The 20,997-nt window shown below is 34.0% G+C and overlaps 2 protein-coding genes across 3 annotated transcripts; both read left to right on the top strand.

Annotated features, from left to right (window-relative positions):
- Window positions 1-397: 397 nt before the first annotated feature.
- LOC132130371 (GTPase IMAP family member 9-like) lies at window positions 398-6,122 on the top strand. The gene is made up of 7 exons (XM_059542069.1): window positions 398-891; window positions 1,112-1,135; window positions 1,222-1,239; window positions 1,345-1,368; window positions 1,698-2,915; window positions 3,625-3,759; window positions 5,154-6,122. Exons 1-7 carry the CDS (start codon window positions 870-872, stop codon window positions 5,189-5,191), a joined length of 1,479 nt encoding a protein of 492 aa, XP_059398052.1. The 5' UTR covers window positions 398-869; the 3' UTR covers window positions 5,192-6,122.
- Window positions 6,123-9,092: 2,970 nt separating this feature from the next.
- Window positions 9,093-20,923, top strand: LOC132130737 (programmed cell death 1 ligand 2-like). 2 transcript variants are annotated; one of them, XM_059542529.1, is made up of 9 exons: window positions 9,099-9,267; window positions 11,226-11,288; window positions 12,471-12,824; window positions 13,426-13,704; window positions 15,135-15,242; window positions 17,640-17,714; window positions 18,540-18,593; window positions 18,861-18,972; window positions 20,319-20,923. In XM_059542529.1, the coding sequence occupies exons 1-9, from the start codon at window positions 9,114-9,116 to the stop codon at window positions 20,794-20,796; spliced, it is 1,677 nt and encodes a 558-aa protein (XP_059398512.1). In that variant the 5' UTR covers window positions 9,099-9,113; the 3' UTR covers window positions 20,797-20,923. The 2 variants fall into 2 exon arrangements, with proteins under 2 accessions (XP_059398513.1, XP_059398512.1); XM_059542530.1 differs by lacking the exon at window positions 18,861-18,972 and having other exon boundaries at window positions 9,093-9,267; window positions 20,319-20,477.
- Window positions 20,924-20,997: the final 74 nt, after the last annotated feature.

The raw sequence follows: 20,997 nt of genomic DNA, 5'->3' as shown, positions 1-20,997 counted from the left end.
TTGACTGAGTGCAATGATTAATGATTAGTGACAGCTGAGTGCAATGCGAAGACAAGGATCGTGGGAAATGTGGTTCAGGAAGTGACAGACACCGTGGGGAAGGAGGACATCTAGTGGTTACCCAGGGAACACAAACCAGACACTGTGACACTAACTTACTGGGGTTTGTGTTGTGGTTTTCCACCAAAATGATGTCACTTCCTGAAGGATGATGTTGGTATTGAAATGACATAAAATAAGGGATAGGTCACTCAAAAATGAAAAATTATTATCATTTTCATCATTGTTTATTAACCCTTATGACAGACCTCATTTGGAAGATTTTACAGGTTTACAGTGAAGCCCAACTGTTGAAAGTGACAGACCAAATACCCAAAACACCTGCATAAGGAAAATATACCACAGACTCCAAGCAGGCAAATATCAGATTAAATCTTCTGCGCTTTGTGAGCAGCTGAACATCGGGGATGCCAAATTAACAACTCGTGTTTGTGCAGGAAATGTAAATAGCATTTTTTACAGTTTAAACATATAACATCTTATGCCTATATTGATTCTTGCTACTTCAACCACCTAATCTCTATTATCATATTTCACGTGATACAGACCTTTCTTTTCTTCATTCTGTGGTCGGCTCTTCCGTTCTGAATCTCATTTGCAAGTAAACATGTTTCCTGTTCTTAAGTATCAGGTCTGCTGTCTGCATACAGTTGGGTTATACTGATTTTTCTATACAGATCTGAATTAATCGTGAATCGGACTCAAATATATCAGGAATATATTTTGTCTGGGTCCATGACAGTTTCAGTTTTAATTTTCTCATAATCAGTTGGTCTTCATCTTTCTTTCTATACCAAACAAACAACAAGATGGCATCGATATCAAGAGGAGGTAACACTTTCAATATTATCAATCAGAAATCAGTATTATTGATCTGCATTCTACTTATGAATATTTCTGAGAGTTTAAATTAGTTTATGGTTCTGATGCTTTGCAGGTTCTGTTTTGCATATTTAGTAATTCCTGTAAATTATTTTAATTTACAAACTGTGCAGCTCAGTTCTTGTTATGTATCAGGCACGAGTAACAAATGGTATTGTGTGTTTTTTAGAGCAAAGTGAAGATTCAGATAGGCGTGAGTATAAAACAAAATCACACTATTTTCATTGGTACTCCAATAAAGAGCATTAATATATCTGTTTCTTATTTTTTTCTGTGCAGTCCCACTCATTAGTCACGGTAAGTGTTTTGTTATTTCAGTAATTAAGTATTTTACTATGTACTCAGTAAAGAAACAAAACAATAGCGTTTAGTAAAATGAGTTTTAACATCTTTTTCCAACAGATCAACAAAGAGATACACAACAGTGTAAGTAATATTCCAGATTTTAGTCAATTTAATTTAATTTAATGTTACTTTGCACTACAATCCTTTTTATTCCCATTAAATCCATATACATTTATGAAGCTATTACAAAACAAACATAAAATTTAACATGCAATAAGCTGTTAACAAATATAAAATGTTCAATTAAATTTGAGATTTACAATAGGATACCTCTGGTGTGATAGAGGTTTTTGCTGTGATCAAAAGCAAAGGCATATATTTTAAAATAATGTCAAATTATGTTCATTAAATACATACAAATTATTTTAGGCTTCATAGAAATCTGTTTACTTTTCACTTCTTTCTAACAGATGGCACAATCACTGGATCCACTGGCTCCGCTACAGAGCTTAGATTTATTATGTTCTGCGGTGATGAAGATCTTATGGATGATGCATGTGACATCATTCTTAGGGAAAGAGCGAGAAGACATCAAATAATGCACAGAAAAGGCCATGTCTTTGGCAAAAAGGTCACTGTGGTGAAAACACCCTCTACCTGGATGAGTCATGTGGCAACACTCTGTCCCTTCTCCTCAAGAGTCGAATCTATCAAAGATGAGATGGAAGATTGTGCATCTCTGGTCTTTCCTGGACCTCATGCATTTCTATTAGTTACTGACAGCATGAAAGTGACTGGGAAGGAAAAATACCTTTTAAAAGCAATCGCTAAAGTATTTGGCAAAAAAGCCTTAGACTATGTTATGTTACTGATTATTAGAAGAACTGAACTGGAAGGGATTGATAGTGTAAGGGAATACGTGAGAAAGTTTTATACGTTAGAGGACACTGAGCAAAGTGTTCAAAGTCTGTTCAGAGAAACTGAAATAATGACACAAAACAATGAGTCCACTTTCTTTATTCAGCCATCATATGAAAACCTCATGAAAAAGGCATTTTTATCTTGGGAAAATGAAAGAGATGCTGAAATACAAAAACAGCATGAACAAGAGATGACTGATTTAAAAGAAAGATTCAGACTAACTGAAAGTAATTTAAAGAAAGAAATTGACACTTTGAGAGAGTTAATCCTGGCAACTATGATACGGCTAAAGAAATACAAAGACAGCGAGGAGCAGAACCAGCAAGAGGCTTCAGGAGCTCGAGAAGATCTGCTGTTCAAAGAATGTAGCGACACTACCTTAAAAAACATGTTTCCATCCATCATTGATGATTTTACTGAATGTGAGGATGCACTGAAAGAACAGCTTGTGGATTGTAAAGAGAAAGTGAGCACATTGAAGGATATGTATTCATCCTTGACTGATGATTATGTTCATCATGAAAGTCAGATGAAGAGTGAAAATGAGAAGCTCCAGAGAGAACTAGAGCAACACAAACTCAAAGAAAGAGAGTGGGAACAAAAACTCAAGGAAGTGGAGGACGGATTAAGACTGGAGACAGATCTGAGGAGAAGAGAGAAGGAACTGGAGTCCAAAGAGAGAGGAACGACAAAGAAAGAGCAAGAAATCCAGACTACTGGAGAGGAGCATCATCTACACAGCAACATAGAGCTAACTTCTCCTGGCTGTAAGTACTGCTATACGTAATGTTGTAGGTTTACCACAAGCTTGATGATCCAGATACAATAATTCACTTTTAATGAAACTACATTCAGTATTTGCACAACAAAAGTACATCTTTACGTATATGTCCCTGGAGCACAAAAACAGTCATGAGTCTCTGGGGTATATTTGTAACAAATACATTGTAAATAACAGTCAAAATTATTGATTTTTCTTTTATGCCAAAAGTCATTAGGATATTAAGTAAAGATCATGTTGCATGAAGAGATTTTGTAAATTTCCTACTGTAAATATATCAAAACTTCATTTTTGATTAGTAATATCCATTGCTGAGAACTACATTTGGACAACTTTAAAGATGATTTTCTCAATATTCAGATTTTTTTGCATCGTCAGATTCCAGATTTTCAAATAGTTGTATCTCAGCCAAATATTTTCCTCCTTACAAACCACACATCAATGGAGAGATGATTTATTCAGCTTTCATATGATGTATAATCTCCATTTCGAAAAACTGACCCTTATGACTGGTTTTGTGCTCCAGGGTCACACAATTCACTGCTCACATAGTTTACTATATTCCACAAATGCTATTGATAGAGTTTTGAAAGGAACTTATTTCATATTTTGTTTTGGGAATATTTTTAATTGAGATTTAAACAAACAAAGACTTAGTTTTTTGTTAACATTGCTTTGTTCCTCTATACTCCTAGTATCTCAAGAACAACACAGATCTCTAGATAAAGGAGAAGGAGAGTTAAACAAAGATGAAGATTCACGTGACAGTGAATCACTTGAGTTTGGAAAACCTGTGAGATTCAACAGTAACCCATTCGCACCACCTAATAGTAAGTATTCATTCATTAATCTACATTCTGGCAAAGAAAAAAATTGCATTTGTCTTTTAAAGCAAATGCATGTAGTTTTATGTATTTTACTGACTTTGGAGATCCTTGCCGTTAAGTGAGTTGTATTCACTGTTGTAAAAGCAATCCACCCTTTTGGCAGAATTTCATACACCCTAAACTTACAAACTCACAGAACAGACTTTTAGAAAGAAAAACAAGAATCCATTCACCTTTTTGAAAGTCATTATATCATCAAAATGATTTTGAAACTGATATTTCAAGGTTAAAAAACTTACTTTCAGTAGCTTACAGCAACCAGCTGACCCACGAGACTGAAGTATTGCAAGCTCTGCTAGCTGTAGATCATAATTTATGTCTGGAAGAAAATGACTGATAAAGGTATATACAGTACTGTATAGTTTACCCCAAAAATAAGCATTCCATCATCATTTACTAACATAATGTTCAAAACATGTAAGACTGTATTTGTTGCTGTTTTCCATGCAATTACTGTAAATGCACACTCAAGCTTAAAGATATCATAAAGGTCCACACGTTAGTATATTTCAAGTGCTCTTTTGACTTTAAGTGTAAAACTCTTCTTTATTTGAAATGAACTGATTGCAGGGACAGATACATAGCTGATTAAAACAAATCTCCAATTAATGTCAAACTATTTATTCAGTGGTTTATTTTTAGCAGGTTGTGGGTCAAGAAAAGCGAATAAAAGTTCTTTATAGAATCTATTAAATCTTTCCATTGTGCAAAGGTTATTCATAATGAAAAAAAGGTTCTTCACACTAAGAGAAATTGTTCTTTTAAGGGGAACCAAAATGTTTAGTTCAAAACCAAAAAACACCTTTATTTTTAAAAGCAGAAGTTATACTTTATACTATACTACATAATGGTATTATACAAGACTCTAACATAAAGATATCTAAAATCACTTTATTACAAATGTTTTAACGTGCAGTTATAACTAAGCTGGGTTATACACTGTGGTAGAATTCACTTCTACACTACACTGCACTGAGCTTGTGTGTGTGTGTGTGTGTGTGTGTGTGTGTGTGCGCGTGCATGTGCATGTGCGTGCGTGCGTGCGTGCGTGCGTGCGTGCGCATTTTTTGTGACATATCAGGACACAACTCTGTATAATGACATGGGTATGACACAGGTATTACAAGGAGAGGGTGACTTATGAGGACATAACCCAAGTCCCCATTTTTCAAAACGCTTATAAATCATACAGAATGAGTTTTTTTGAAAAAGTAAAAATGCACAAAGTTTCCTGTGAGGGTTAGGGTTAGGTGTAGGGTTTGTGTAGGGCCATAGAATATACAGTTTAAGAATAACTGCTTTAAACTTATGTACTTAAAATTGTGTTTGCCCCCTAGTGACTGAAAGTGAACATGGACCTCTAGACACTCTCTGAATGAACAGACTTCAATTGAAAAGCATTAAGTTTCCATTGATTTCTCACTTCATTTAAAAAATATTCAACAGATGGCTCAAAATGCGCCAGAGGTCAAATATCAAGAATACATGCATGTGTGAAACACAACACAGAACACAAGCTGGATGAAACAACAACTATGAAAACATGCTTATTAAGAGAAAGATGAAGATGTCATGTCATTTTGAAACATTTCATCATCTTTTACATTGTTGTATATGTACAAACATTTAAGAATATTTAAATCTGTTATTTATGTTTCCATGTGTTGAAGAGTCGAGGAGAAGCTCCATAAGTATTATAAATGCACCTGCTTTATGAGTAAATGTAAGAGTGAAATATGTGTGTTTCTCAGACGATTAAACAGACTTCCTCAAAAGAGTAGTTGATGCAGTTGGCAACTAAAATGAGGGGGGGGGGGGGGGGGGGGCTATGATTCCCAACCGCATTGATTTGTTAAATGCTGTCTTTTTACAGCAATTATACCCCAAAATATAAATGCTCATATTTAGCCTTTATGTTGTACAAGTGCTACTAAAATCATTAAAATGACAGGTAGGCCTAGATTCTGATATAATACGTAAATATATAGTTCTGTTTAATAGCTGGCAAGACAATCTTAAAATACTGCATAATAAAGAATAAGTATTTAATTCAAAATACTCTCATGAATGCTGGTCCTGGAAGGTGAAAAACTATGTAATGCAGTGTCGCCACCTGCTGGAAAATATGATTTATTAGTCTAATGGTCTAATAGCACCATCTAGTGAAAAAGAGTAGTATTACACGCTGCATATTTAAAGGGATAGTTCACCCAAAAATGAAAGTTATGTCATCATTTACTCACCTTCATGTTACAAACCTGAGTTTCTATTCCTCTAAAAACAAACAAAAATAAATTAATTTTGAGAAATATTTTTTTGGCCTCAGTGTTCTTTATTTTGTTTCACTTCATGACATGAGGGTGAAGTTAATGATATAGAAGTTTCATTTTTGAGTGAACTACCCCTTTAACAAAACCCCTTTTTTTTTTTTTAAATAAAGGTACTTTTATTACAAAATAACGACATGCATTAAAAAACGACGCTTTCTTATTGTCCTCTTCTGTTCTGCAGTTTCGCTTCTCTAGTCGTGCACTGTTCTGGCTTGTTCTTCAAATGTTTTGTGCCACTGTTAATATTGTTGGCTCCTTTAGGATAAATTACTTCTGTTTTTCTTTATTTCCAAGACTGGTTAGTCTGGTAAACAAATGAATGTCAAATCTCATGTTCTTGTTTTTGAGTTTCCACTTAATCTGTATCTTTTGTTGTCTGTTGAAGTGTACTTATCCAATGGTTTAACTGTTCCTCAGAATCTGCCATGAAAGCACTTTTTCATTAAAGCGCCTCATCTAGTGGTCAACATTATGTGAAACCACTCTCAAGAAACGGATGAAAGAATGAGTTAAATAAACACTGAGTTGACAGAAAACAGGTCAAATGATGATCAGTTACCAGGAAAAGTAAACCGCTTCATCAACAGGATCAAATGACCGAGTCAAACAATGCTCAAACCAAACATCTTCACCTTGACTACAATCACACAAGCAGCAGTCATTCAGTTCATAGATACAGCGTTTGTCATTCTGTATTTTTTAAAGAGGGAGTTACTCTACTTTCTTAACAGTAAATCTTAGTCATCGCATCAGTGTGATATATAGAACTTCCTTTTTTTTATTATTCTCATCGCATCTCTGAGAATCAGTCACCAAAAACCTCTCGCTTAGTTTCTCAAACCAGTTTTCTTCCCTGGATGATGAAACCGAAGATTGCAACATATGTTAGATTTGGAAATTACTTCATGCCATGAAAAGCACAGAGGGATTTCACACATATACCTGTCACACACTTACATTCTCCTTTCACATACATGCATTTCCACCTTTTTTTTGGAATCCATTACTTCCTGTTTAAGCAGGAAGTCACTCTCAGACCAAGAAATACATGTGCAAGACTTGCTCAGCTCTTCTTCGATATTTTACTGTGATGCTATTCAGAGCATTCCTGTTTTCTTTTTGTTTTATCATTATGTAACCTACGTGTTCTACAGATCTGTGTACAAGTGTTAAGACACTGATTTTGATCGTATTGACAGGGATCAACGCTAAGGACATTTTCTACTGGTCCCGTTTGGCCACTGGTTTCAATTTTTTACTTGCCCTGGCAACATTTTCACAGGCCTTGCTACAATCAATCAATAAATCAATAAATAAGAATTAGTGTTTTCATTGTTGACTGTAACATTGTAACATTGTATTGTAATAAATGATAACCATTTTCACAAATCGGTACAATAGTTCAAAGATTAAACTGAAATGAACCATGCTTTTTCAGCTCTTTCAGGTCTAACTCTATTCCAGTTAAGGATGCACTGATCAGGATTTTTCCAAATGGCATTTTTATTTTATTTTTACAATCAAATGAGTTGATTTTATACTTGTGTTTTTATAATGTTATTTTATTTATTTGGTTTACATTTATTAAATATTTATTTAGCTCTGTTACTGGTCAAACTAACCTTAAACAAACAAACAAATATAAAAAAATGTACTCCATTGCATGTGTGTGTGTGTGTGTGTGTGTGTGTGTGTGTGTGTGTGTGTGTGTGTGTGTGTGTGTCAAGTTTTTTTCCCGTGTCACTCTGTAATCTACAGGTAGTAACATGATCCCACGAAACGAGTCTAGCCTAAAAAAAAACCCTGCTAGACATGGGAATCTTCCTCATATTAGGTGCGTTTCCAGGAAGGACAAGGAAATCACATAAAATATTAAAAACCACATCCTTGAAATCAGAGTTTGGCGCCCCACGTTCCTGGAGGAAATTACATCATATCTGTAAATCTGATCTAAATGGGAAACCCAGAACATCTCGATCATACTGTGTTGATGCCAGTCAGTTTCTCTGATACCACCAGGAAGAGGATTTACCCTTTTAGTGCAGTTACATGAGCACCTTTCAGTGCTATTGAAATTACATGATTTTTTATTTTTCACCTCAAGCCATGTAAACAAATCCCCTGATATTATTTCCTGTAACAATATGCTTCATCCAAGTCAAAAACACGTAGCATTACATTAATGCATAATCCACAGATCATGTGAAATAGATCTAGTTATTCAACTCTCAGTCTGTTCTTATGAGCCTTATAAGCTGTTATGATTTTCTGGTCATTTTGAAGTTCATTACATGAAAGGGAAGGAAGAAAACATATTCATACTGGACATATGTGAGTCAATGATGACAGGTTTTTCATTTCTATCCAAGAGCGGGATGTTGAAGTGTTTTCAGATGTTTTATCTGAGGAGATGTTGGGAAATGAAACTGAATTCCTCAAAATCCCTCTCATGTCTCTGCTTGTCAAAATGAAACATACGTCTTGTGAAACACACAAAGGGAAAATATGGGAAGAAATACTCTAGTGTTCAGGAGAAACAGACAAAGCTGAGAACTTCCTCTGGAGAAAGTAAGACTATCCATCCATCTATCTATCTATCTATCTATTTATCTATCTATCTATCTATCTGTCTGTCTGTCTGTCTGTCTGTCCGTCTGTTTGTCTGTCTGTCGGTAATGTATTTTTTGTAAGATCTATCCTGTCGCATCACGAAAAGCGCTTCTTTCTCTCCTCGGTTAAGCGTTTATAGATACATTCGCTGATTTATTCATGAATTCCGCTTTTTTTATTATTTGATTCAGACTGGAATCGAGACTTAATGATGTCAGCTGACATGTTCATTCCACTGATGGTTTACCGGATAGTGTGCTGATTTAACGGTGCTGTCATTAAGTTCCCGGTATCCGTAGATGAAAGGAAGCTAAAATCAGGATTTTCACCCCCGAGACTCGCTTTTGTCAAAAGCCCATGAGCTTCTCTGACGCGTCACGCATCAGCTGCGCGCGGCCAATGAGCAGCGAGCGCACGCGCTTGAAAATCGTTTACATCTGCTTCTCTCCGCAGAATCAAAACAAAGATCAGCAGCTCACAGGCACTTCTCATGTGCGCCAGTCTTCATTAAGTAAGTTAACATTTCATGCATAACATGAGCTTTACCATTAGTTACATAGCAAATCAAAAGTCATGATTTGTGAAATAGAGTTTGACTGTTGTGTGTTTGTTTTGTCATTTTATAGTTTTACCATGTTAATTTTCAGCCTGCAGTGCTGTTGACAGTGTGTGATAACCATAGACTGTATAAAAACAGTGATAACACACAGGTTTAACATCCTGTGTTTGCTGCGTCTTTTGATGTATTTTTGCAACATGGTGCACCTTAAAAAGAGGCCGTTTTTTTGTCTCATAGCTGCCATAGATGTTAATGGTAATATCTTTGGTGAATATTGCTTTTTTGGGGGGGTGTTATGCTGTATCTGCAGGCTCAGAAAGCTGAAATTCACATTTATTTGAAAGAAAATATTAATGAATGATGCATTTATATAGCCATTTTTATTGTGTATTGTTGATAAAGCATTTTACAATCATTTAGTATTGCAAATTTTATTAATTGAATCCTTTATTTATTTATTTAGTTTTAAATGTGCCATGGTAAAACAATGTTTTCTGTTGTTTCTTTGCATACCACAAGGTGTTTAAATTTTTTTTTTTTTTTGCAATGGACAGTGACATTCTATTCAAATTTCACTATGTAAATCTTCAGTTACTTTAAATATAATGCTGTTCAGATATACAGGCGTACAGTAACCTATACAGAGTATTAGTTAGCTGGTTTATACTTCTAGTTAAGATCTACGCTCTCAAGAAAAAAAAGGAAAAAAAATTCAAAAGGTAAAATTTTTTACCTTTTTTTTACTTTACCTTTTAAAGTACTATGTACCTTTAATGTACTATTTTTAAAGGGTGATAAGTTGCATAAATATATCTTTTACCTTATGTACTGGTAATGCCCCAGTGACAGCTTTGTAGCTTGTTTCTGAAAGTGTTTAAGTATGAATTTCCTCATTTAGGCTACAGTGGATGATCTTTAGAAAACCCATCTGCGTGTTCTTAACTGGATATAACACATTATTGGTAGATTAGGGCTGATATCACAAAGGTTGTTGGTTGAAACCTAAAAACTGAAAGGTTAGCTTGCCAACCACTTAACCCCGGGTTGCCCAAGGGTTAGTCACTGCACGCCAATTTTCTGAAATGAAAAATTAGAAAATGTTTTTTTTTTTTTTTTCCTGTGCCATTAACTGTAGTAACACATGAAAATCAACTGTAAAAAGCCACTAGTTTCCTGTAGTGTTAAAATTCAAGTAAAGTGCTGCTGATAATATCATCCCTCTTAGTCTCAGTATGAACACTTGGATGAAGAGATATATGTCTATTTATGATCCAAACATGCTGTCCGGAAGATGCTTTTGCATACTGCTCAAAAATGTAGTGACTCAACTCAAAAATTAAGGTTGCTAGGGACCAAGAAACAAATAAATTGTTAAAGGTCCAAACTTTTGACTGAACATGAACACACAGTTGTGAGAGAGTGAGGTATTATTATGATACACATTACATTATGAACATTTCTCGTGCTTAACATATACATCAGAGCTTCACCGTTATGGAAATTGCTGTTGGTTGGGAAATATTTGTGAGACTAAAAGGATGAGCTTCATTTAGGACCTTCCTGAAGAAGAACAGTTCCTTTATTTCTCTGCCTTTGTGAGTTTTTCTAACTGGGGCTCTTTAGGTTTTGTCCCGCGTCTGAATCAGTTCATGAATCATCTACATGCCTGATGTCCTAGATTTGACTTATGTTAGGCTTATTAATTGCAAAAATAAATCTGCTTTGTAACTGTTATTAAGGTAGACTTTGTTGGTCCGGTGGCATTTGTAAATCAAGAAGTACTGCACTGCTGATTCATTGTGGTTCATGACATCAGTGACATTAGCTGAAATGCATGCACTCAGTTGATAACCAGCTCAGTTGGGCTCGAGATCAGGAGGATCAGACTGATGTGTTGTGTTTATGTGCAGGGGTCATGAGGGGGACGCTGGTCGTCATATTTCAGGCTCTGCTGTGGCCTGTCTCAGCATCAGGTATGACTGATATCCATTACACTTATCTGTCTGTTCTCTGTTTTAGATGATAAAACATTAATCAGTGGTTCATCCCACACTTTATTTGGATTCAATGAAGCAAACAATGTTTCATCTGCTTTAGAGTTTTAGTTTAGATCGCAGTGTTGTCTCATACTGTGCTCCTGTTTGCCGGAGATCTCAGTATGAACTCATCACATTTCTCATCAAATGATCTGAACCACTCTCTTAATAGCTTTAGACTCTTACTGGATGGTGACTTGTTACTCATTTGAGACTAATTTGATACTTAAAACATTACTGAGAACTCCTTAAATCTCATCCGCTATGAAAGAGCAACATTTGAGTGATAAAAAAAATTCCATTTCACTTCCAGTTCTGAATAAGTAATTCATAAAGTGACTCTTATATTAATATATTAGGATAATTAAAATTTCAGCCAAAATACACTGTAAAAATTATTTTTAAAGTATAATATAACTATATTCAGTAATATTTTATATAAATGTATTTTCAATCAATATTCTCGCATGTTAAAAAAACAGTTACAGTGTATGTACATTTATATATATATATTACTAAATAAATAATAAATAAATTACATATAAATAATTAATAAATAATTATATATATTTGTGTATAAATATATATATATATATATATATATATATATATATATATATATATATATATATATATATATATATATATATATATATATATATATATAATTATTTATTTAAAATTGTAAACCGATTATTGAAGTCGTTTTTTTTTATGCTATTTTAGTCAATCTACTTCCAGTTTTTACTTTTAATTCATTACTTAATTATTTGTAATTATTTGTCAAATTTACTATAAATTGTGAAAATTACGTTTAATTGTAAAAAAAAAATCTAAGTTAATTCTACACCAGATTTCTTTCAGTTTTGTAGGGAGCCACTTTTACTATAAATGTAATTGTAGGTTACTGTAAATGTAGTTTTCTACCGGTAAAATAATAGTTGCAATGATTACTCTTATGTCAAGCAAATTTTAAAGCACTCATAGGAGATGATTGTAGTTCTTTGTTGAGAACGCTAAAGTTTCCTCATAATTCTCTTGACATTGAACTGTGTATATCTCTGAAATGCTGATGAAGATGTCTCATCATCTCTGTGATTCTCCTCTGTCTTCCTCCAGCCATGTTTACAGTCAGTTTACAGGAGAGCACCTATGAAGCAAAGCTACATGAGGACGTCAATCTAGAGTGTTTGTTCTCCTCAGTTAAAAGTCCTTCTGACCTCACTGTCATATGGAGCCGAGTCGAGCCGAAGCCGTCCGTGGATGTGTATCGGCTGGAGAGAGGCAAAGAGAATCACATTTACACCAGTGCCATGTTCATAAAGCGTGCACAGCTCATCCACGAACAGCTGAAGGATAACCGAGCGGTGCTGCACTTGAAAAAGCTCCAGATAAAAGATTCAGGCACATACCGGTGTATCGTAAAAGATATAGATGATGGAGACTACAAGCAAGTCATGCTCCGTGTTACAGGTGCGTTCGACTTACAAAACACACTAAGATATTAGTTGATTTGCAGTTGGTTTGCATGACTTAATTAACTGCTGCAATGTGTATGTATATATATATATATATATATATAGGGAGAGAAATACAGAGATTATACATTTTTAGATGCTCAATATTCAATACTGACCATAACCAGTGTGTCAGCAGAAAGAGTCCCATAATGCATAGCTGCAGTGCATTAAAATGTCAATAAATTAACCAATATTTCTGCTGTATGAATATTGTTACATTCCTGTAAGCAGGAATTGCTGTTTATATTGCAAGGATGCAGCTCATATATTAATATATATTTAAAGAAATGTATGTAATTGTACTGTATTTCAGTGAATTGCATTCTTTAATTTCTGAGGTGCATTTTCTTGAGCATATTGCATTGTTTTATTTATATTGGCAAATCTAGTAGGTCATGCAGTTAGGGTTTTGATTTTGAGTTCAGTGTATACAGTAACTTTGCATACTGCAGAAATAGTCCTAATGTGGCAGAAAACTCTTTCTAATATATCCAAACTTGAACCAGATTGTCATGCTTATGACTTTAGCTATATATCATGTTTATGGTTTCCAGCTCCTTATACTCTCATTAAGAAGGCCATCGTGAAGACGGGTCAGGATGAGGTCGAGCTCTCCTGTGAGTCTCAGGGATTCCCGTCCGCTCAGGTCATCTGGAGCGATGGCCAGAACACAAACCTCACAGAGATGTCCAACAGCACCACACGGTCTACAGATGAAGATCTCGTCCACATCATCAGCAAGCTGACGGTCAGACGAGACCTCGTGAACAACTACACCTGCTCGTTCCTCGTGAAGGGTGAAACCCAGCGGACGGCCACCTTCAGCATCCCAGGTGAGTCTGATGTAGGAAAGGTTTATTAACTCGTGTCAGTCTAGTATTCAGATTTGGAGAACTGTAGCATTGCATCAGTGTCTCAGCAATGGATGCTCTGCAGTGAATGGGTGCCGTCAGAATGAGAGTCCAAACAGCTCATAAAAACATCACAATTATCCACAGCACTCCAGTCCATCAGTTAATGTCTTCTGAAGTGAAAAGCTGTTTCTAACTGTTGCTTCTGGCTAAAATATGATTCCATAATCCATAATAATGCTTCCTCCAGTGATTTCTCTTCTTATTCAGACCAGACCACTTATTCTGGCTCATTTAATGATGGATTTGTTTCTTAAAAACATTCAGCTTTTGTCTTCTCCAGATGTTAACTAATGGACTGGAGTGGTGTGGATTATTGTGATGTTTTTATCATCTTTCCGACGGCACCCATTCACTACAAAGCATTGGTGAACATGTGATGGAATGTAACTAAAAACTGTGTGATCCAAATGAATTGACATTTTATATGCAATTAGTGTGAAACTTGGGGCGTAAAGCTTTTTCTAGCACTTTCGGGAAATAGATCTTTCAGTTAATCTCTGTAGGAATTAAAATCAGCCTACAGATTTGATCATTGCATTTGTTTTTCATCGCTTATGGTTTGTGTGAGGCAGATTTTTCTTGATGGTTTTCCCCGGATGTGAGGGCGTGTGATATGAAATGCGTAGGTAAAGGCATGACAAAGGGAAAACACATCGCTTTCAGATAAATGTGGGGGAGTGCCTTTGATACTATTTTTTTCCAGCAGACATTTAGCTCATGTCTGATGCAGATTTATTCATATGATGTTTGTTTCGACCTAAAGCAAGAAGGTCATTTTTTTCTGTTACATAACAGAGAATATCCCACAGTTATGGAGTGTATAAGTGCAATTAATTTAATTATTGTTTCATAGCTCTAATATCTGACTGGTTTAGCCATGTTCGAAGCAGGATTATCATTAACTGAAACTAAAACCATAAAATTGTTGAATTACTTAAAAATAAGATTAAAATAAAAAAAAACTCCAGCAATTTTGCAAAGGCAGCAAAAAACTTTATAAACATATTAAAAAATATATTTTTAAAAACTTTAAAATTACAATCACAACAGAAAATAGAAAAACTAAATTTTACTTTATTTATTTTATATATTTTATTTATTTATTTAATTTTATATAAATATATAATATATATAGAGAGAGAAATTTATATATATATATATGTATGTATGTATATGTATATAAATGTATATATATATATATATATATATATTTATTTATTTATTTATTTATTTTTATTTTAATTATTGTTTATTTATTTTTTTGTCCATCTTCTGTCCTGCAGGAAAATACATTATGTGAATATTTTAAGCAACAGATATTTAATGCCCACATTTTTCTCTTTTTACAGATGAAATCCCTCCTCACTGTTCTACTCCATACGCGTGGATTGTCGCTGTTTTCGTCGTGCTTTTAGCCATTGTCTTCATCTCCATCATTGTCCGTATGAGAAAAAACGGTACTTTGACATTTACATTCCACACTTATTTATCTTTATTTAAAAAATGCTATTATATAGTAATACTTTGGGTTTTGGATCGTTATATTATTTGAAGTACCTTGTAGTAGCATGCAGTTGGTATTTAACATGACTTAACCTGTTTACATTTCATCGGTCACTCGTTTTACTGTTGGTTCCAGTCCATGTGTTTGTTCACAAAGCGTCTACATCAGATATGGTGAACTGGTTTTTGATGTGACCGGTGTAGATCTGCTTGATTGATTTGTTGATTCTTTTAAAAAATAGTCTTGTGAGTCAACATCATGATGATAAATAGCTTGTAAAGGAATCCCCAGTTTCTTCAGGAAATGGAAACTGGGATTTGTCAGCTGACACAGGTGAAAACCTCATTAGTCATTCGGATGCTATGTGTGACTAGGCACTTTTGAAAAGGTTTGAGCTTAAAAATTCAGAAAAAGCAATTAGTTAACTTTAACATGCATAGATTTGAGCTTCTGTCTCTGTTGTAATGTGAAACTAGAACATGCAGAAACAGGAATGACCCAGTGAATTACCCTTCTTTAACCTGGTTACTGCACTCTACAAACTACTGGGTTAAAAACAACCCAATTTGGGTTATTTTGGCAACCCAGCACTGTGTTGTTTTGACCCAACAAGTTGGGTTATATGTTTGACCTAGCATGCAGGGTTGCTTTTTTTATGGTTTAAAAAGACATTACATTAAACCTACAAATCTTGTTCATTTTAAAATCACTTTTACACACACAGAATGACTATGCATTAAAAACAAGAAGAGAAAGCAGTCAAAGTAACATGCATATAAGAACAAATGCAGAAAAGTATTGCAATGATTATGCATTAAAAATAAAACCTGTTTAATGAAACTTTTAAGATCAAATTTGACCTTTTTGGCAAATTTTATATATTATATAAAAAATATTATACAACAACACTATTATACAATAATTAATAATTATGTATATAGTGTGTGTAACTGTAGGGTAAGTGTTCATTTGACAACAATGTAGCATACTACTATTTTAAAACATTTATCAAATAAAAAATGTCTACTATTTCACATACTACTTTTTGAAGTATTCAGTCCCAAAATGATGGAGGCTTAATTCCGCTTTTTTCACTTAATTCTGAGAGAATTGCAAGATGTACACTTGAAATTTTGAGAAAAAATCTAAATCATGAGATGTAAACTCACAATAGCGATGTACAGCGATATCGTTGACTTGATTGCAAATAAATGCACAGACACTATTTAACTGAACAGAGATGACATAACTGAATCCAATGATGAACTGCCTTTAACTATCATTTTTGCATTATTGACATTGTTTTCCTAATGAATGTTGTTCAGTTGCTTTGACGCAATGTATTTTGTTTAAAGCGCTATATAAATAAAGGTGACTTTGACATTGACAATAGAACGTCTGAACTGTGAGATGTAAAGCTGCAATTGTCAGAAAAAAGGCCAAAATGAGTTTATAATTTGTAAATGCCTAAATTTTATGATATACATTTGCAATTGTGAGTCTGAATTGTGAAATACAACCACGCAATCCAGAGGAATAATGCCTGAGTCAAGATTTAAACTTGTACTTTTTCAGAAAAATGCATGAATTATGCAATATAGTCTCATAATAGTGAGAAACAATACATCTTGCTATTATAACTTTATAACTTGCAATTGTGCGATACATACTCCTAAACCTAGACCCAGATTAAAATGCATGTCTGAACTGTTTTAAATGAATGAGACTTGCACCGACATGTTTTTATATACATCAGCGTCATTGTTTATTCTCAAGATGCTCACCAGTAATGGGTTTTCTTTTCTAAGGAATGTTTATAAAAGATAACTATGGACTAAACCTGGCTTAGTCTAAGCCCTGATGTGAAACCAGGTCATTAAGTCACAAATAAGCTTCCATACAATTCCTCCATTGATTAGAAAGAAGAAGCACGTGACAAAGAAAAGTCCCCAGTTTAATCTTCAGTATCTACAGGGAAGAAAACAGGTTTTGTCATGGGGTAAATACCACATCTCTCATTCACGTGTGGAGAGACTTTAGTATGATGTTTATGTCAAAAACAAAACATTCATGTGCTTTTGCTACAGTAAGCTTCACACATGATCTGACCTTTAAGAAGAAGGTTTCCTGACTGGACGTGTAACAGAAATAATCCATTGGCTTAATGTGAGCTGAATGCTTAGAAGAGGCTTTGAGTGTCTGTCAACAGCTGATGATCAGATTATAAAATCATTACAATGCAAAAAGCTGTTTCACATCCTCTTTTTGTGTGCAGCCATGGGTGAATTCCAATGAAAAGTGATAAAATTTGTACTTGACCTCTGTCTCCATCACCTTTGTCTATTTCCAGGTCATAAAAACAGACTAGGTGAATCATCTAATTGCGCTTTCTTCCTCCCACAAGCATCCTCTGCCACCACTGATTGTGAGTTTTTACAAATACATTCACCTCATTTCCAGCACATGAACATTATATGCTTTTTATGATATGAACGTCAATATAAACTGGCTGTAAAGGCACTGTAAAAACAATATGTTTCCTGTTGAGAGCATACAATACAATACATGCTGCTGATGAGAGATTAACTTCCATTTTATATAATATATTAAAAAGTGTGTGTGTGTGTGTGTGTGTGTGTGTGTGTGTGTGTGTGTGTGTGTGTGTGTGTGTGTGTGTGTGTGTGTGTGTGTGTGTGATTTTTATTTTGAAATGCATATAGAAAACATGCCTTAAAATAATAAATAATACAAGTCGACTTGAATACTTGTAGAAATATTATCTTCACATAAAGATATTATTGAGAAGGTTTAAAGACTTATTTGCTCATTTATATATATATATATATATATATATATATATATATACTTATATATATATATATATATATATATATTACATATATATATAAAAAAGTAAATTTTTGCAAATTATTTTGTATTTTTATTTTTCCTGTTTTTATTTTAATCATTCATTCATTCAATCATATGTCTCTAGTTTTTATTTCAGTTTTAGTTATTTTAGTACATCAAGTAAAATGAAATAAAAAAATAAGAAATATTGCTTTGGCAACTACCTTTGTTTACGTTTTTATATACAGTATATTGTTTTATTTCAGTTCATGTTTATTTTATTTCAAGTAACTAAATTAGTAAAAAAAAAATTAGCTTTAGTTAATGATTACCCTGACTTCAACACAATTAACTATATATATTTTACATTTTATTGATCATACTTCTCTTTCATCCACAGCTTTATTGACCGTGAACGAGAACAAGCTGCAAATATGTGACATGATCTCAGAAGGTAAAGCATGTTCTGAAAATGAATTATGATGAGAAGTTAATGATTAACCTGCAGACGTTCAGTACAGTAGAACTATTACCCCTGAGGCCCAGACTGCGTCTGTACTGTAATTCGTCTAGTATCTATAGCACGCTGTGAAGCACCTGGAGGTTTCATGTGATTCTGAATCACTGAAGCCTGTTATGAATTTATTTGATGTGAGCATTAGTCAAATGATTCTGCATATTGTTGCTCTTGTGACTCCTGCGTGTGTTTTAATTTGTGCAGAAGCTACAGATAAACCTCAATCCCTGAGGAACATGCTTATACGACAGTATTCACAGCTCTACACAAACGCTGAGATGATACACACTCTTGTGTCACATGCACTTCTCAGCAAGTAAGAAACAGATTGACATGAGGGAATTATGAATGTGACACAAACACTTAAACATGTTAAGAATCACTCATGTGTTGAATCACACTGGCACATGACAGGGAACTTCCTTAAATAAAGATTAATTACTGTCAGGAAGAACAGTGTACACACACAAACACACACACCTACACACACACACACACACACACACACTCACACACACCTACACACACACACACACACACACACACACACACTCACACACACACACACACACACACACACTCACACACACACACACACACACACCCTGATTTATGAGCTTACATTGCTCAGTATTTTTGTTGTTTTCCAGTACAAATATCTAAACATTATTAAATCAAGACACATTTACTTGAAGTTTTAAGATATTGAGTCTTTTTGGAAAATAATCAAAATTAAGTGAGTTTTTGGAAAGATATTGGTTGGGAAAGAAGAATAAAGTTCCAAGGGGAAACAAGATTAAGATAATAAATACTTTTTTTAAAGCAATAATCACCTAATATATATATATATATATATTTAAAATTGTATTTTTTTTTTCAGAAGACAAGATTTGCATCATTTTCTTTCTCAAGTAAATTTATATTGATTTAAGATATTTATTTATTAATTTATAAATTCATAGATTTTTTTATGGAAATCTTAAAGAAAATGCTAAGTAAAAAAAAAAAAAAAATCTTTAATGTTTCATCTCTGTCCATTAAGAAAAGTAATAATTCTAATTCTAAATAATTCTGAGCTTTTAAATGGATCCCGAACCAGCATATGTCATACATTTTATATTTCTTTATAGCTTTACATATTTATTTGTATTATTTTATAAGTATTCAACAATTTTGTATTATTTAAATATTTATGTATTTAATTATTTGTTTGTTTGTTATTACCAATTTATTTTTTATAAATGTAAATATATATATATATTATTTTATTTTATATTTTGAAAAAATACATTTATTTTTATTTTATTAATTTTGTTTTGTTTATATTTAAGTATTTAACTTTGTTTCAGTTGTAAATATATTTAAATTGTGCATTTATTTGTTTGTTTGTTTTTACTTTTACATGTATTTAAATGTAATTCTTTTTAAATGCATGTGCTATATATATATATATATATATATATATATATATATATATATATATATGTATATATATATATATGTGTGTGTGTGTGTGTGTGAAAGTGGGTAAGGTCAAACTGTTTCCAGTGAACTGCTGATAAACACAGCTCTGGCTAATTGCGAGGTTATCAAACCACAATAAACACACATTCCTCATTGATTTCCATGTTTAACCGTGTCATCTTTCCCTCTTGATTCCAGAGAAGGCCGATCTCTAAACATCAGCTCCATCCTGCCTGATAAGAAAGAAACCATCCTTCTGCTTGGAGATCCAGGCAGCGGGAAAACCAGCGTGGCCCAAATGCTGTCGTCCTGCTGGGCTGAAAGTACCACGACAGACCCCTTCAACATCCGCCAGCTCCATCTGGTTCTCCACGTGGACTGTAGCCGAGCGAAAGGAGACTTTTTCCAGGTGGTAAAGTCCAGCATTTATCATGAGAAACCAGTAGACGTGTCTGAGCTCAGAGAGATGCTTCTGGGCCTGACGGACTGTTTGCTCATCCTGGATGGATATCAAGAGCCAAACAAGGACCTGGATGAAACACTCGAATGGTTTCTAAAAGTGCGGCAGACATGCAGGGTGTTAGTGACATCACTTCCAGGAAAATGTCCAGCCTTGGAGAAAAACACCGGGACAGTATTCCGACTAATTCAGAAACCGGACGAGTCTGGATCGTGAAATCGGATACATTTCATATTTGCACGGACTACGCTTTTGCAATCTCATGTTGCAGCAATGTGCAAATTCAGCAGGTTTAGTTGATGGATCTGCCTTGTGCTTCTTGGGAATTTTTAAGTTCTGCCTTTTGGTAGGAGACCAAACCGTTTCACAATACTTGAATTCAGTTGTTATTTGTTTTTTTCAAAGACCAAGTACAGG

Source organism: Carassius carassius, chromosome 47 (assembly GCF_963082965.1).
Source record: "Carassius carassius chromosome 47, fCarCar2.1, whole genome shotgun sequence".
Taxonomy (NCBI): domain Eukaryota; kingdom Metazoa; phylum Chordata; class Actinopteri; order Cypriniformes; family Cyprinidae; genus Carassius; species Carassius carassius.
The sequence above is the reverse complement of the archived record's forward strand: the minus strand, read 5'-3'. Positions and strand labels throughout refer to the sequence as shown.